We start from the raw sequence: 18,607 nt of genomic DNA on the forward strand, positions 1-18,607 counted from the left end.
GTTATATCCTTATAGCACGTTATATTATACATTTATAAAACAATATATTATATTTTTCATATTTACGGATCCCGTTGCGTTTGTTTATGGTAATTCGTTACGGTATAAAATTGCGATTTGATTTTCGGAAATATCTTGTTCCGCGAATTTTCCCACGCTCGTTGCATTTTCAGCGTCATATTTTTACTTGTACGCACACCGTGCACAGTTGATTTATCAGCTCTGTGTTTATCGGTCAATTTATTTATAGCTTTACGGCGTTTCGAATCATTGTTTTATAGTTCGCTCGCGGCGATAAGATAGCACAATTTGCATTTCGTTGGCATTCGGATAAATTCTGCGTCGATTAATTAATTGATATTGATTAACTCCGTTGTATCTACCGAATAAACTAAATCAAATAAATAATAATAGTGATGGTATTAAATGATATTAATCATTATAGTTTTATTAATCAATTAGATTACTCGAGCTAGGACCTTTACAGTAAAATTAAAATATCTGACACCTGCACAGGTATTAGTCTTAAATTTAACTAAACCTGAATAAAAGAGAAATTGTTGAAATGATTTGTTCATAGATAAAATGCAAAAATATCCTGAATGTACCCATGTTGAGTTCTTAATACGTATATATTCTGCGTTAATCATTCCACGACCATTTGACCACGTTAATTGACCCTATATTCGACCAATTCGAAGTCGTCAATTCGTATAGATCGATCGACATAGATTCAAGTTGAATAATTAACGAGATTAATCAATCACCCTGCCATTGGTTAACTTATCCACGATGATCGTTTCAGACGTGAAACTCTGCAAAAGTTCACGAAGCAGCGTTACACCATCACTCGATTAGTTATGACAGTATACCGACCGGTTATTCAACCATGAACATTTTTATATTCTCGTAACATTGACATTAAACAATATTTATTTGATTCATTTCATTTATTTTATTCCTATCTTGTTCCATTTATTTTATTTCTATTTTATTTCACTTCTTTCATTTTCATTTCATTTAATTCATTTCACTTTTATTTTATTTATTGTTCCATTGCGATAGCTGTCTATTATTTTAAAAAATTATAAAATAGTATGAGACCTCGCAGTAATACAATCTAACACTTTTGTCTCAATAATAGATAACAAATTCTTGTTTAGTCTATAAAAAGCCGATTTGTGGGTTGCCGGTCGGTAAAGTGTTAAATTAATGCTAAATGGACTCGAAAGCTTATTACCAATTCGCAGACACGATCGTCCGCATAGAGCTAAGTAGATTGGATTACTATTGTGCAGCATCTATACTACAATGTCAACGTTGCAGTCTCCAGTAGATCAATTAGATGCAATTAAGTTTCATGCGCTGCATTCTGATCCATGATGCAAGTTTCCTTCTTATAAATATATGCGATCCAGTTCACTTCTTTATTATTATACTTAATTTAACATAATTCAATTTAACTTGCAACCATTTTGGTATTAGAACATTAATTACAATGTTCTAGTATAATGTTTTTACATATAATTCTTAAAAAGCTACTTAAATATACTTTTCTAATATAATACGCGTTACATTTAATTAATTAATTTATATTTATCTATAAAGTTATACTTGTAATTTAATATATTTATAAGCGGATTTTATTTATCAGAAGAGAATTAGAAAACATTCTTACACTACGTCTGTCTTATTAAAATGATCAAAAGAGAATATATATTCTCAGAATATTTTCATTTCGCATGAAGATCTAAGTAAAAACTGTATATTTCATAATTTATTAAAATCTGCAATAATTACTAACTGGAACACGGTAGCACGAAGATCGAGTGAAAAATGTTACGTTTCATAATTCATTACAGTCGTCCGCCTGCTATAATTACTGACTAGAACGTAGAAACTGTTCCATGATATTTAATAATTCATTCGATCATATATAATTATGAAAGTGATTCTCTTTCTGCATTTACGTTCACGTGATCACGCATTAATGTTATCTCGCGGCTGGTATTTAGCCTGTTGAACACGTGTAGAACGTAACCGAAACGTAAACGTTGCGTTGTTGTATTTACAGGAATTTCCGACCGCATTACGTTTCGCAAACGGCGTCCAGGTATTTATATTTATTGGCAAAACTACGGGCACCGGCCGGTACACGGATTTTTGCGAAAGTTTCGCCGGCGCGATTCGACGGGGGCCACGACGAAACTTTCCTGCAAAACTATTCGATAAATTTCAAATAGTCCCGGTATTCGGCGATTTTTTTGTTCTTTTTGCCCGGCCAGTCATTACTTCGCCCGTGAAAATCCAATATTCCTGGTTAGCGCCTATTCGCGGCAGTATTAATAACGCAGAATGCGCGGTGAAAAATGCGTTTACCGTGGAAATTTCATTCAAGCAACATTCGACGGTTCTCCGCGTTTTACTTGGTCAAGGTAAAAATGTTTCGCCGGTAAAATCGATGCGAACGCCCCGTCCAAGCATCGGCAAGAGAATATTTTATCGGTTGATTTCATATATTTCCGCGCTTTAACACCGCCGACGCCTCGTAAATAAATAATCCCCCCTCCCCGTTAATAAAACACGGTACACCGTTCAAAACTCGTGTTACGTAATTTTTTCGATAAACAACGCCTGTTTGCACGTAAAAGCACATCTGGCTAAACGATTGCTTGTTAAACCATTCGTTAATGAGATTATGAAAACATAAATGTTTGTTTTATGTTTTCGTGTAGTTTTCATTGTTAAATCTTTGTAAATGAATATTATGGCGTTTCGATCTTTGACCAAAAGATGAAATTATGTCAGTGCTGTTGATGTTGCTCTTTTTTTTTATAGAAATATAAAAATATGCATAATTGTTTAAGCAACTTAATTATAGCAGTAATTAACAATAGAAAATTATGTACAAGTATTCATGCAACTCACGTCTCTATAATGTTCTTTCATACTTCATTTATTTATTTTCAATATATTCTTCTACAACGATGATTGGATAATATAAATACACGTGTTATCATTTATTTATTATCTTTCGAACATGAAATTAATAAAAAGATTGACACCGTTCTGGTAACAAAAATTTAAAGACAAAAGTTCGCGTCTTTCTATTCCTCTTACAATTACCCCAAGTAATCATTAAGTAATAACAATTATTATATTAACCCTTTGCACTGCGCGCCATCATGGATGTTACCTACCAGCGCTTATGAACATTTATATTATTATATAGTATACGTTATATATGTATATATGTATATGTATATATACATATAATATTATTATAATAATATTCGATTTATATGAATTCGTGGACATCGAGAAATAGTATCAAAAAGCTAATAAACTTTAATGTTTAGTCATATACTAGAACTACGATGTCCCCTGAGAGGGGACAGCGGAGTGCAAAGGGTTAAAAAAGTGAACATAACTAACTCTTACATAAAGTCAAAATAACCCTTGACAAACACAGTATAAAGAAATATAAAATTTGTATATTTTTATTAGACTATTTATTGAACATTAAACAGCTTGTTGTACCGCGCGAAGCTGTCGCCGTGTAATGACTCTAATGACGCGCAATTGCTTCGAAACAAGATTACCGCGATCGCGCGGCCGGTGAATTGGCTGTCGTGAATTAGTGAAATTAACCTGACGTATCGGGCGCCGTGAAAAAACGCGAAACCACGGCGTCGCGCCCGGTTCGAACGGCTCCAAGAAATTTTGATGGCCGCCCCTGCATTCGTTACACGTCCCCTCGCATTATCGATCGGCGCCGTTTAATTATTTTTAACTACGGTGTGCACTAAATCATGAATGCCGGGTAAACTTTTCATTGCCGCCGGTTATACGGAACCGTGAAGTGTGAATATATCGATGACGACGACGACGACGATGATGATGGTGCACAGATTCCACTCACACAAGCCGGGATCCATAGCAAATCTGGCTTGAAGGAACATATAGGCCATCGCCGCGCGTTTCACGCGCACGGTGAAGCTTCCGCACGCGTTAATTAGTACAATCAGTTCCAACGTTAAGCAACCCGAATTACACGCTTTTCAATTGCCGGAAATATCGCGAAATTATTGGATAAGTTCGCGATGTGGTTTGCTGTTATTTTCGTGCGAATGCGGGGTCTATATGGACCCCATATCGACGTAGTTTATGTGTCTCAAACTATTACGTGTGACAATGGCAATGCAATTAATAGACTGAGGATTTTATAGATTTATTGCGCTATTGTTTACTTATTATTGGAGAGGATAGTTGATTTTTATTTAATTTCGATTCGTTTTAATTGATTTGAGAAATGTTCGTTGATATTTAGGTGGTAATCTATCGCGTCGAGTATTTATTATTTTAGAAAAGTTTTCGTTGACCCTCTTGTCGCGAATGCGGGGTCAATCTGGACCCATTCCTACTCTGAATGAATAATAAAAACTAACAATATGGTACCGAATGCTCTCATTAGATCCTCGTTATTTAAAAAAGTGTAGAACTAGAGGAATAATATTTATATTTATGAAGTAACTGCTTGACATAACCTCAACCTTAATAATAATGAAATTAGACCAAATAACCAAATAACTATACAGTAACATATACACTGTACATGTACAATTTTTATTAACAAATATTGTATTTCATACGACCTAAAGAAGTGGAGCGCGAAACTCTAAAAATGTCTGTAATATTATACAAACGAGGTTAAAAAAAAAAACAGAATTTCGGGTAAAATAAAATTTTATTGTTTTCGCTTTATCGGTGTTAGTTCACTAGCATTCGCTGAGGCGCCTAATCCAGGCTTGAAAAAGTTCTTGATTCTTTAAGTGGCTTTAAGTTTCTCGGTCTTAGGGGAAGTTTTTCGAGGAAGGTGTGGTGGACAGTAATGTATCAAGCCATGGTGAGTTTGTAATCGAGAAACAATGTATTTAACAACTTCTTTTATAACTCTGTGGCTATCGTGATAGTTGCTTTTAATTCGATTATTAATACATGGAAAAATAGTTGGTGTTGTATAAATAATTTAACCAGCGCTTGAAAATATAATTCTAAAAGAATGGTTGATCATTTAATAGTAATAATTATTCTTATAATTATTATTCTTTTAATATTATTATTACGAATCCATCTTGTAATTTACTGGTTACTAATTGCAAGAAGTAACGTATTTGTTATCACATTTATATTTTATCATATCTTATTTCTTATTACAATTTATTCTATATTTTCAATATTTACATTATTTAGTTAATTAACTGAGAAGCATAAAATACAAGCCGAGTAAATACTACGCTATTCTAAAATTGTATTACCTGCTCGAACAAATTAACTAATTAAATGCTAATGCAATTATAAATCGTGTCTGTCGATACCTCAATAATCGCGAACGTCATAAATAAATAATTTGCAAATAATATAAATATCAGTAGAATAATCTAAAATATATATATATAGTAAATAATATAAATATATTAAATTTATACAATATTATATTTATACAAATAAAACAGAATGTTGTCTACGCTACTGATTTTATTAACTTCTAAATAAAACAGAGAACTAATTAAACTTCGTTAATTCTATAATTATATATACCATATTAAATAATTACGTATAAATAAGCATAAAAACACCATCAAATGGTAAGCTATTCTTTCCAATTTTTATTTTCCAAATCGCAGAAGCGAAAATATTGATATTACGAGAAAACTGAAAGAAAATGGCGGCGCTCGTGAAGGTATGTAGAGACGCACACAGAGTATATGTATGTACATATTTTGACACAGAAAACTGGTAAAAAAGGGCAGAAGGTCTACGAGAAGAACAGTTTAGCTTCTGGAGGGCGAAGGCGAACGATAGATGCAGTTTACGTCCTGAATTATACATATAGTAAACAAAGAGCTCAGCAAAACGCAAGACGAAGTGTTTTCACGTTATTCGCAGACGCGAATCCGATAACACAGATAAGAGGGAGAGAGAGAGCGAGAGAGACAGCGAGAGAGAGAGAGAGAGAGAGAGAGAGAGAGAGAGAGAAAGAGAGAGAAAGAGAGAGTTAAACAAAATATCGATAGCAAGTAATAACAATGTACTTCAAATTGCAATGTTCACGAAATAAAAATTGTTTAATAACATGAAACGTTAAAAACACTGATAATCTTTCATTAACTTGCAAAATGCCAATCATCGTGCCAAATTCGATGAAACTTTCGATCGACATCGTTCCATTGACGTATTCGAACGTCCTCGGTATAATTCATTTAAATATTAAAACACGTTTGCATAATCATTCAATAACGATGCCCGCGTCCGAATGAATAATTTCCTGTAAAATTACGCGCAGGTGTCATAATTATCAATAAATTCGCGGGTGATTCGATTTGCACGATGTTTGACAACCGAGCAATTGTTTGTGAACACGAATGGACAGCGTGCGATCAAAAATTGAAACAACATCGTGGCATGAGAATTATTTTGTTGTTATTTCCTAAGGGTTGACATCATTTTCGGCGTTTATATACTGTAGTATACTTCGACTGCATTTTTTCAATTAATATCGATTTTTATATTGATGCGGTAAATTCACTGCAATTGTTCCTTAGTTCCAAAATGCAGCTTTATGTTTATAAACCAACAATAAGAGACAATAAGAGAGAATTTACTGCGATTGGACATCTGGGTAATCTCTATTGTAAGTACCTCATAATTTGAAGCAGGTAATATCAGTTTATGTTATATTTTATTTATCAAGTATATATAATAATTATAATATAATTATTATTATATTACTTATATCATAGTATATTATATCAAATAATAAATATAAAATAAATATATATATACCGTATTATATTATGTCATCAATATAAAATAAATGTATATACTGTATTATATCGTGTTACAAACATAAAAAAAATATATATATACCGTATTATATTGTGTCATCAATATAAAATAAATATATATACTATATTATATCGTGTCATAAATATAAAATAAATATATATACCGTATTATATTATGTCATCAATATAAAATAAATATATATACTATATTATATCATGTAATAAATATAAAACAAATACATGTCATATTTAAAATATAAAATAAACATATACTACACTATATTATAATCTTATTTGCATCCTCTGTCTTCGCAAATCTTCAAAAGAAGATAAACAAAGACAACGAGGGATGAAAATCCTCTCATTTCATCAAGGAAATGATTAAAAACGAACGATCGCTAATCGACGCAGTTAAGAAAGAAATCATAGTGCAACGGGATTAGTATAAAGCCGGCTTGTTGCCTCGCGCTCACGTATCGTAATTAAACGTCACGATCGAGTTTACCAAATCAAACTCGAAATCACGGTTACACGACTGCAGGAACTGCGTAAGACGCGTCGGTATGACGTCAGTCGAAGTTGCCATTATGACTTACCGTGCCGCGCAGAGATCGGTCTTACAATTAGACCACCATGCTAACATAAAGCCAACCTGTAATGGATGCGCTTATCTAATGGAGCCGTCGCTGCGTTGAATCGCGATTACGCGTCGGATCATACGTGCCGTGATCTTACGCTGTTTTCGCGACCGATCGTTGGCGAATAACGCATTATCATTATTAGTAATTTTATTTTTATTTCTAGTTTTATTACCATTATTGTTCGTATCGTTTCTTTTTATTATTCTTATTATATTTACTTATTATTATTTATTAAGCATCGTTCTACTTCTTCGATACATCAAAAGGAGAAACCGTAAGCTTCTCCCGCTGCATTGTTCAACCCTTTACGGTCCTAGGTATACTCTCAGTTGGCAATGCTATTTATAATATAATATATAAACTTTAGAAATTAATATATAAACTTTGGAAATCAATATATAAACTTTGGAAATCAATATATAAACTTTGGAAATCAATATATAAACCTTACAAATCGATATATACAATATATATTGTATACTTTAAAAAGGAATTAACAAATATAGTTTTAAAATATTAATAAAACTAATAAATTAGAGGATTAATTCCAACCGCGGAGGGTTGAATTGAGTTTGGAATATTCGCCACGAGCCTGGCTCGTTGTTATAGCAGAAGGGGTTAATTAGAACATTGATTTAATGCGAACGAACCGTGTATCTTGGAAAATCCGAAAGTTTACGCGGCGCGGGGGTACCGTGCGAAGAGTATCGATGATGAACTTTCCAGATTAGCTCGACGCGCGAGGGTGTGTAATTGGACGTGGAAAGGCGACTTTTCTGCTTATTGGGGCACGAGTTGCAGCTTCTGCAGCAACAATATGCAACATGGCGCTCTTTAATGGGCACACGTTAATATAACAATTGTTTACGTCGGTGTGAATGTTAATGGCGTTTGTACGTGTTCTTGTTGTTCGTTGTTGTTTATTATTGTTCGTTGTTGTTTATTGTTGTTCGTTGTTGTTCATTGTTGTTCTCGCATATGCTAGTTCGAGATGAGCGAACCACCCTCGCTTTTGGGATTAGGGCTTAGAATGATTGATTATAAGCGTCTAATTATTATACTTGCAGGAATTTTATTAATGTGTGCTTGTGGGTTTTTTAGAAGTTTTAAATATTTTATGGGCACGACGAAATTATTTATTAGGATTGTTCGTCGCGTAAAATTCTATTCCACCGTGAGTACTATGTATTACGTATAATGTGATATATTTTATGTATAGTTCATGATATGTAATATAATAATTTAAATATGTAATATATATTATATATAATTTAAATATGCAATACATATTGTATATAGTTTATAATATATAATATATTTTGTATACAGTTTATAATATGTAATATATAATACATTCACAAGCCATGCTTACAATTAACCCTTTGCACTCATTGCTACCTTGATTGAGAAGGAATCTTCTCATTGTTAAATTACGAAATATCATTTGTATCAAATAAAATTAATAAAAATTGAGATAATATAATAAATTCTGTTAATAAAAAAACAGAACCTGTAATATTACTATTTGTGATAGAAACTTCGTGTTTTATATATTCGCAAATTAATCATCTACTTTACATAACTGCAAATTAATCATCTACTCTACATATCTGCAAATTAATCATCTACTCTACATACCTGCAAATTAATCATCTACTCTACATACCTGTAAATGAATCATCTACTCTACATACCTGCAAATTAATCATCTACTCTACGTACTTGCAAATAAATAATTTATTCTTTATGTTTACAAAACACGTGTTCCTCGCATCCACAAAAAAGTTATATAAATTCCACTTATAATAATATAAATAATAAATATCATCCTTGAGAAACAATTCTGTTTCTCCTACTTGCGTAAACAGTTTCGCCCTGTTTCCCGTGTTCGCAAAATAATTATACGTTTCCTATATTCGATTTGGACATTTTTACGGTCGACTTTTTTCTGCACTGCAGATGAGACAAAATGTTTGCGCGGACGACAGTCGGCGAGGACCGTCTTTCTCCCCGGCATTCTTACGTAGATTCAGAGAATAAATGGCCGCAGAAAATCCATTCAACAACGTCGCCGGTTTTCCTTTAGCGGAATCTTTGTTTCTTGTTCGGGGGCAAAGGTGGCTTTCCTAGCTCGTCCTAAGCTCAAGATCGTCGAGATTCCATTTATCGTCGAAAGACGCGTGCTTTATTATTATTATTCTTTATTAACGGGCTAGTAAGGCCCTTTCGTTTTACACAGAGGTGATGCACATATACATAGACCGGAATACATTTAAATAATAAATTTTAATAAATTATTATTAAATTAAATAAATTAAAAATTACAATATAAGAGTGTATCATGAAGAAATCGCAGAGCGTGTGTTTCAATGGCTAGAGTTGCTGCATTTGTGAACTGGCTCAATGTATTGTCAATGAAGTCGATTTTTGTATTAAGTTTAATTGCCGTTCTTAATCCTCTGGTTATACAATTCTGAGATCCCAAATTGGTTTCAAAGTAATCCACGTGAAATAATTCTTTTGGCCGTATTGCTTTAGCGGGAACCTTTAGTTTAATTAGTTCTAGAATGGGTGGACAATCGATTGCTTGGTTAATAATTTTATAAATGAAAAGAATGTCTGCCAAAGTTCTTCTTTGTTTAAGTGTACTCGTGTTCGTGGTATCAAGGATAGGTTCACAGTGGTGTGAATAATATGGTGTGGGTGTTCCAATTTGAAATGAAGCGGATCTTAAGAATTTATGCTGTATTGTTACTAACTTATCGATATAACATTGTCGGCGAAGATTCCATATTTGTGAACCGTACTGAAGACGTGGGAGGTCTAGCGGTGAGCAAAGAGTTTTTAGGGTAGTCGGATTTTTGAAATCTGTAGAATGTCTAGTTAAGAATCCCAGAGATTTGGATGCTGAGTTTGCGAGATGGGAGAAGTGATCGGCGATGGAGAGCGTTCGGGAGAAGTGGATTCCAAGATCGCATACCGTATTACGGTTCATTGATGGTGTATCACCGATTTAATAGGTGATCTCTATTAACACGTTCGTCGCCGCGTCACCCATACCTGGGTGACACTAATTTCCGACCAATCTTGAAAATTTATTTTTATTGCAATAGATTCGAGCGAAATGAATTCGACTATGATTTTTCGAATGCGAAAGAGTTCCAATGCCATCCCCTATGATAAATGCGAACTTTTTAGTTTCATTTTAATTAATTAAATTCCTTTAATTGTGTGGGGATTTTAGTGTCTAATTTATCTAATCACGTTTATATTGCACCATTCTAGAAGCCTGTTATTGTCATCCTGTATGCTTACAGCATCGTTCAGTGTGTATACCGCACGGAAAATTTTTAGAACTACAGCGAAGACAATTTTTCGTCGAATTGTTTCTACGCGGTTGTCGCCATCTTGCCCGAAACTTTAACGCTGTATGCCGAATGATGCCGGGAAAAGTGTGCTCGTAAAACGTAAGTGAAATAATAATCAGCATAAGGGACGGCACATGCCGCGTGACTACAACAGTATTTTTAGATTTCACAGTTTTCGGAAAGACGTGTGCTTTGTTAGAGGAAACAAACAGTAACCCCATTTTATCCGGCTTTTTTCGCGGTTCCTAGACAGACGAAATCCTTTTAAATAGAACCCCATATGGGAGACTTCACGCCACGGTTATCGCTTGTTTTACAACAGGACAAGCATCGTCTTACTTTGTTGCTAGACTTCTTCGTCCGGAGAACGTGTTCTTAGAAAAAATGTATCTAACCTTTAATTTTTCATCCGATACCCATTATTATTAATCACATTTTCAGAATTGCTTTTCTTCAACTTAAAATAAAAACTTCGAAACAAATAGCAATTAAAATAATTAAATAACACAATTAAATCTAAAGAACTATATCGAACAATTTTAACTGATATTTATAAAAGAAGACAAGATAGTTGAATAAACTTTAATTTAGATAATATTGATTAAAATAATTAAATAAACCAATTAAATCTAAATAACCATATCGAACAATTTTAACTGATGTTTATAAAAGATCAAGATAAATAAACTCTAGTATAGACAAAATAATGATAAAATTTGAAAAGTAATTAAAGTAATTTTGTAGAAACAAGAGAAATGAATGATTAAGTATCGTTTAAACAATATCATTTTAAAATAACCTCTAGGAATACGTAATAATGTCTAGCGATTAAGTTAAAGAATTATGTGCTCGAGATTTTCAATTACGCTCACGTTAAGCTGAGAAATCACTGTCGCACTGTCAGATAGGATTCTTCCTCTCACCTGAGACCTAATTGATTCAACTTAAAACCTTATCTGCTCTAATGCTCTTCACTGAAATATCTGGTAGGTTAGGGTTATGGTACATTTTAAACGAGTTAGAATAAATATCGTAAAAATAATAGTGTCAATCGAAATTCATGTGAACAGTCCGTTCGTATTTTTTTCTGAATTTGTGTATAGAATGGTATATTATATTATGTTATTATATGTAAGTATATAATATAGTATATCAGTATATATTATAGTTTATATTAGTGTATTAGTGTAGATTATAGATTATATTAGTATATTAATATATATATTATAGATTGTATTAGTATAATAGTATATATTATATAGACTATATTACTATACATATACATACATATATGTATACTAGTACATATTATATTATATTAGTATACAATATCATACAAAATAATATACTGAATAATATATTATTCTATATTACTATATATTACTATTATCTATTATAATATTATTCTCATATTATTTAATTATTACATTATTAAAACAATATTTTAATCAATATTTTTCCCCATTAATATTTTTAATTCGTAACAAACAACTTGAATAATTTCAGCAACAATTACGGCACAAGAGTCGACGAAGCAAAATTAAGCAAAAATTCCTACGAGAAAAATGAACGACAGACTTTCGGTGACCACGCCATAACCTAACATAATGATTATCCGCAGAAGCTCTTCAGCCCTTTCACGGTTGTCAGCTCGCTTGGCATTCGCTCGAAAGCGGAGGAACGTCTTAAAGCGCGCGAAATAAACGCAGGACATCACGGTGGCTCGGAAACACCACAGAAATTCTCCGAAAGCGGCGCGTTAACGCGAACGTTCGCAGAGGTTTAAACAAAACTTGAAATTATACTTTAATACTGTTATCATTATTTCTACACTGTATTATTATTATTTTCCACTTAACTTACGTCGCTGTGGTTTCGCAACGTTTAAGTCGACGCCAGGTGTATCGACTTTATCCGTGGAAAATCGGCACGGTGACCCAGAATAGGCCATCGGAACTACTCCGGGATAATTCGTCGATAAAATTGGGGCGTCTGAGTTTCGTTCAAGCTGCCGAAAATTTAATTAATTAATCCGTCTCGCGTTTGTCGTTGCGCGGCGTTCAGCTCTATTTTTCTTCGTTTTTCTTTTTTTTTTGCCGAATTGAACGGCCAACCGAAACGCCGCGCCGTTATATTAAGATCGAAACCATTGAAGCAGCTGCGACAGCGCAGTTGGGCACCATTCCAGAAAGTGCCTATCCAAAACTGCTTTAAGGACCTCCTGAAATGCTGCTGCCACGACAGAAGAAAGTATTCCCAACGCGGTTGTTATTAAACAGCGATTAAAAGTCGGCGATCGTTTACGCCAGTTTTGTATTCGCATTCTTTCTTTTTTTAAATAAACGATGTATGAATAATGTGTATTCGCTTTAATAGTGTGTTTAAGGATTGAGTACATCGCGTGGAGTGTTGGACAATTTAATTAACTAAAGTATGATTTAATATCATTATTTTTAGTATTATCATTTTTAATATCATTATTTTTAATATTATCATTTTTAATACCATGATTTGTAATATTAATATTTATAGTATTATCATTTTCAATATTACTATTTTGAATATTATTATTTTTAATATTATCATTTTTAATACCATGATTTGTAATATTAATATTTATAGTATTATCATTTTCAATATTACTATTTTGAATATTATTAATTTTAATATCATTATTTTTGATATTATCATTTTTAATATCACTATTTTTAATACTATAATTTGTAATATTGCTACTCAATTAACTAAGATATTTCACAACTTACTATTAGATAACTTACATTATAACATGATCAGTGAAACGATCAAGAGTTCAATATTTCCTGAAATATTAATTCAACGAATACGATCGCCTGAATTGGTCTTCCAGTAATAAAAATCTCGCGATTTCTCGGTGAAATATAAAAGTCAGCGAGGGCGCAGGTTGACCTTTTGGTAAAATAACCTTTGGGAAGGAATAAGTCTGGGAGCAAATAAATCTCGCTAGGGTCCGGCAAGGTATGAAGGCAAACTTCCGTAGACCCGTCAGCGGGACAGAAAACTGTCGCCGAAGGAAATTATTGTTGCGAATGCTTACTGGACCGGCTATACATATAGAGGACTCTCTCTCTCCCTCTCTATAAGCACGATCTGGGAACATGGCAGACGTTAGTCGCTTTAATTCCGGATAAGCACTTGGGCCAAGCACTTCCATGCAAACGGTACTTTAGTGTCTATTAACCCTCGCTCGACGGGCCATTTTCACAATTATACAATACAATTGATGGTGTTCGCCATCTCTTTCTCAGTATAATTCACCAATCACTCTGAACATGCTTCTGGAAATATGTGTTGAGAAATATTACTCATAGGACAAATTACTATGTTGAGAAATATTTCTCATAGAACAAACTATTACGTTGAGAAATATTTCTCATAGAACAAACTATTATGTTGAGAAATATTTCTCATAGTCAGTCATGGTTTCCATTAATGGAAAAATTTACTAAAAAAGATAAATTAATTTTTGCACTATATAATCGAACTGCTCTCGTACAACTTCTGTTTTCTTTCTGAGTCGATGGTATAATTAATTTGTCGACTTTTTCAGCAATTTAGTATAATTAATGTAATTGTTTCCTTTACTTATTATTCTTTAAAACCTGAGTAGAATAAACAATCATATAGACTTCGTCGATCTCTGCTAAAAATTGTTATAAAATTATTTGTAAAAGACCTATCTAATAACAATCGTACCTGCATAGAAAATTTACCTTGTGTAGGTGGTTTATCTGGTCTACTTGGTACCTGTAGTATACCTGTTCAAGTAAACCGCGAAGCGTCTGTTTGCCAGAAGAGCGCTTGTTACTAAATTCGTGGTAAAAAAAAGTTTGTTAACACGACTTTCCCAGGTGAAAATAACTGTTTTTAACTTCGTGGGGGACCCTAACTTTTCCGAACAGCTGATCGCTATGAGCACGTCGAAGTACAGAGATTATTCAACTCATTGTAGTGAAGAAGTATAGAAAACGTGGTTTCATTCATGAAGTCTTTTTAAACAAAACAATTGAGTTTCGTGTTAGTTAAATCGATAAAAATCGCTGAAAGTCTCTGTTAGCCATTAAATATGATAATTAAGGCAGCCATCTTGCGAAAAGACTAAAATTTTATAGTAAAATGTCTATATATTTATTTATTTATTTATTATTATTGATTGAACCATAATAGGATTAGACGGTAGAATCAATTGAGAATATTGTTGTCAATAATTAATTTACTAATATTACTTGGTAATATTAGTTATATTGTATTGTAATTTTATTATACACTTGTATATAATTAAAGTATGATACTTTTAATATCATTATTCTTAATATCATTGTAATTGTATTATACAGTTATATTATTACTCTAATTTTATTATAGGATTATATTATAATTGTAATTATATTATATGATTATAATACAATTGTAATTATATTATATGATTATAATACAATTATAATTATGATATATACTTATATTACACAGTTATATTACAATTACAATTATATTATACAGTTATATTACAATTACAATTATATTATACAGTTATATTACAATTATAATTATATTATACTATTATATTGCAACTATAATTATAATTCAACGTTATTATATTCAATTCTATAATAATTTCAGTTACATATAACCCTAATTCCTTTAATATCCGGTTCACGAAATACCATTCACTATGCGACCTGAAAGATACACATTCCCATAACAATATAAATTTCCATTTCATAAATAAATAGTTAAATAAATAAACAGTTTGGCCATCCGAGATCCGACATGCGACCGCAAAGGGTTAATCCAGTCGATCGCAACGTGTCGATCCCCCGATAAAAAGTAGAAAGAACCGTGACACACGAGGCGTTAATAGTACCGCTACCATCGACGACTATACAGGAACAGCTGTGGTCACCCGTAAAGAACAGCCAAAAGATTTCTCAAGTAGTTCGCGTCTGCTGCAAAGCTTCGGGGCTGGGGCAAACCACGGATAATTTATGGAAGGTTCGATCTCGCGTTGGCTCCGCCAATATATCACGGCGCGGCGCGGCGAGAAGTGCGGCGGGTATTTCTCTTTCTTCCGCGATATGTTAGTTATAATATTAGCCGTTTCACGTCCGGGAGTTTCCAGCTCTCCATTTTTTAGCTTCTCTTTACTTTTGAACCGCTTTGTTCTTGGAACCGCGATATTTCTCCCGCCGAGAAAAGTGCAACCGCGAGATTGACCATTCGAGCACGCCATTTCTATCTGGAATTTTTCAATCGGATAGGTGCTGCGAACGAGTATTATGCCGACGAGAATTTACGAATAAACAAAGTATTACGATATAGTTTAAAAAATATTATAATATAATAATATATTAATATATGTTATAATATAGTTTAATGTTCTTTTTGTAGTTTTAATAGGAGTAAGGCTCTTGATGTTATTATTTAAGGTATTTAATGATATTTATTATTAGCGTTCTTGTTTGTAGTATAATAATAATGTTGTGTATATTAGGTTTAACAGTATTTTCTTTGATATAGTAAAAAGTTATAAAAATGTAACTGTAAAGTTATTTTGTAATTTTTTATTTTGTATTATGTTGAAAGACGTAATAGAGAATTTAACTATTCAATTTTCTATATTTTTATGTGAATAGCATTGATAATTATGGAATAATAACAATGAAAGCAACTATCATTTCATGTCCAAGTGGTAAATATATCGAATAAAATTATAACAGTAATAATAACACACTAAAATCAATTAATTGAATGGAGCGAGGTAATCTATTAAAATTGCTAAAAAGAAAGAAACAATATATTAGTTTCTCATTCTTATAATCGATGCAGACAGCTTTTATTTCACAAAAAAGTCCATTAGTTAATTGCCATGATTAGTATCGACCAATTTCCAAATGGATATTTCAATGCGATTGTTGTTTTATTACATTATATTTTACCTTCAACTACAAATTTTCTTTCAAAAATAGCTTACGGCAAGTATTTCCGCTAAATTAACGAACAAATGCGAGCACTGTTTTAATAAGGAAACGGTAAATTTTATTTCCCAAAGGGATAATGGTCAGCCGATCGAGGAATCCGTTTTGGCGAGGATGGTCCGCTTTAGATTTAGGAGGCAAACTTCGTGCAGTTCAGCCGCGAGATTTATGAATTCTGGCTATTCCTTCTAAAAAACTTCTTCACGTGGACCTCACCGCGATTGTGAAATTACTCATGCGTTGCAATTTACTGGGGGTGAGTGGGTACCTGACGTTTTGGATTAGCTTCGGGTATTTTCTTCGGGTTCGGATTGGGTTGCGTATTTTTCTTGGGTTCAGGCTTGGTCTCGAAAGTTTATGTTAATCATAACTTTGACATAACTTTGATACTCGGGTACCTGAAAATTTCGGGTACCTTCGAGCTTTCTGGTATCTTCAAGCTTTCTGGTATCTTCAAGCTTTCGGGTATCTTCAAGCCTTCTGGCATCTTCAAGCTTTCTGGTATCTTCAAACTTTCGAGTACCTTCAAGCTTTCTGATATCTTCAAGCTTTTTGGTATCTTCAAGCATTCAGGTATCTCCAAGGTTTCGGGTATTTTCAAGCTTTCTAGTATATCCAAACTTTCGGGTATCACCAAGCTTTCGGGTCTGGACCTACTACAACTTGCGAGTCGGGTATCCGAGATTTTCAGGTACTGGCTTCAAGCTTTCGGGTCCTAACCCGATTCGATTCGAGTATCGGGTACCAAAAATTTTCAGGTAGTACATCGAAACTTTCAGGTCTCGATCCGAATCTAGTGGTGGCTCAGGTACTCGAAATTTTCAGGTAATATTTCTAAGCTTTCGGGTACTGATCCGACTTGAATCGACGGGAGTTGTGATTCTGGTACCCGAAATTTTCAGATAGTATTTCCAAGTTTCAGGTACTGATCCGACTCGAGGCGACTCGAGCCGATACTCTGGTACCCGAAATTTTCAGATAATATCTCTAAGCTTTCGGGTACTGGCCCGACTTGACCCGAAATTTTCAAGTAGTATCTCTAAGCTTTCGAGTACTGACCCAAATAGAGCCGACTCGAGTCGAGACTCTAGCACCTGAAAATGATAGAATTTCCAACTTTTCAGGTCTCAACCTGATTCGAGCCGACTCGAGTCGAGACTCTGGTACCCGAAATTTCTAAGTAATATCTCTAAGCTTTCGGGTACTGATCTGACTAGACCCGATTCGAGCCGAGACTCTCGTACCCGAAATTCTCAGATAAGACTTTCAAGCTTTTAGGTACTGGCCCGACTCAACCCGACTCTAGCCATGATTCTGGTACCCGAATTTTTCACATAGTATTTCCAAGTTTCCAAATCACGAGCTAACCTCGATTCTATTCGATTCGAGTCTCTGGTACCCAAAATTTTCGAGTAGCCACCCACTCATCTCAATTTACCCTGCAGATCCATACCATGATAATTCAAAACCCTTGTCGCGTCGTTATTTCACCGTCATCGATAATCACCCAATGTCTCTTTAATTAAAATAACAATTGCAGTTTAATACTGCTGGGGAATTTAGGGGGTATCATCTCCTCCCATTGTTAGCATTTCGATTTTCATTACTAAAATGAAATTTCATCAACTATTTTAGGTGGCGATTTTCATTGGAGGGCTGCTTGGACACGATTACGTCGAAATAATAATTCCCCGGACAATTTATTGTTAGCTATAAATTATTCCATCGCTAGATTA

The 18,607-nt window shown here is 33.4% G+C and overlaps 2 protein-coding genes across 2 annotated transcripts in view; both read right to left on the reverse strand.

Moving 5' to 3' along the window:
• Scp2 (Sarcoplasmic calcium-binding protein 2) overlaps window positions 1–18,607 on the reverse strand; it is an 87,908-nt gene that overhangs the window by 49,052 nt on the left and 20,249 nt on the right. The gene's annotated exons all lie outside the window — the stretch shown is intronic.
• LOC144470049 (ras-specific guanine nucleotide-releasing factor 2-like) overlaps window positions 17,119–18,607 on the reverse strand; it is a 66,381-nt gene continuing 64,892 nt past the window's right edge. The window contains exons 11-12 of the mRNA XM_078180844.1: window positions 17,287–17,477; window positions 17,119–17,217 (exon numbers count right to left, since the gene is read on the reverse strand). Of these exons, the coding sequence (XP_078036970.1) occupies window positions 17,119–17,217; window positions 17,287–17,477 (290 nt within the window). The remainder of the gene's footprint in view (window positions 17,218–17,286; window positions 17,478–18,607) is intronic.

This window comes from Augochlora pura, chromosome 5 (genome assembly GCF_028453695.1).
Source record: "Augochlora pura isolate Apur16 chromosome 5, APUR_v2.2.1, whole genome shotgun sequence".
In the NCBI taxonomy this organism is placed as follows: domain Eukaryota; kingdom Metazoa; phylum Arthropoda; class Insecta; order Hymenoptera; family Halictidae; genus Augochlora; species Augochlora pura.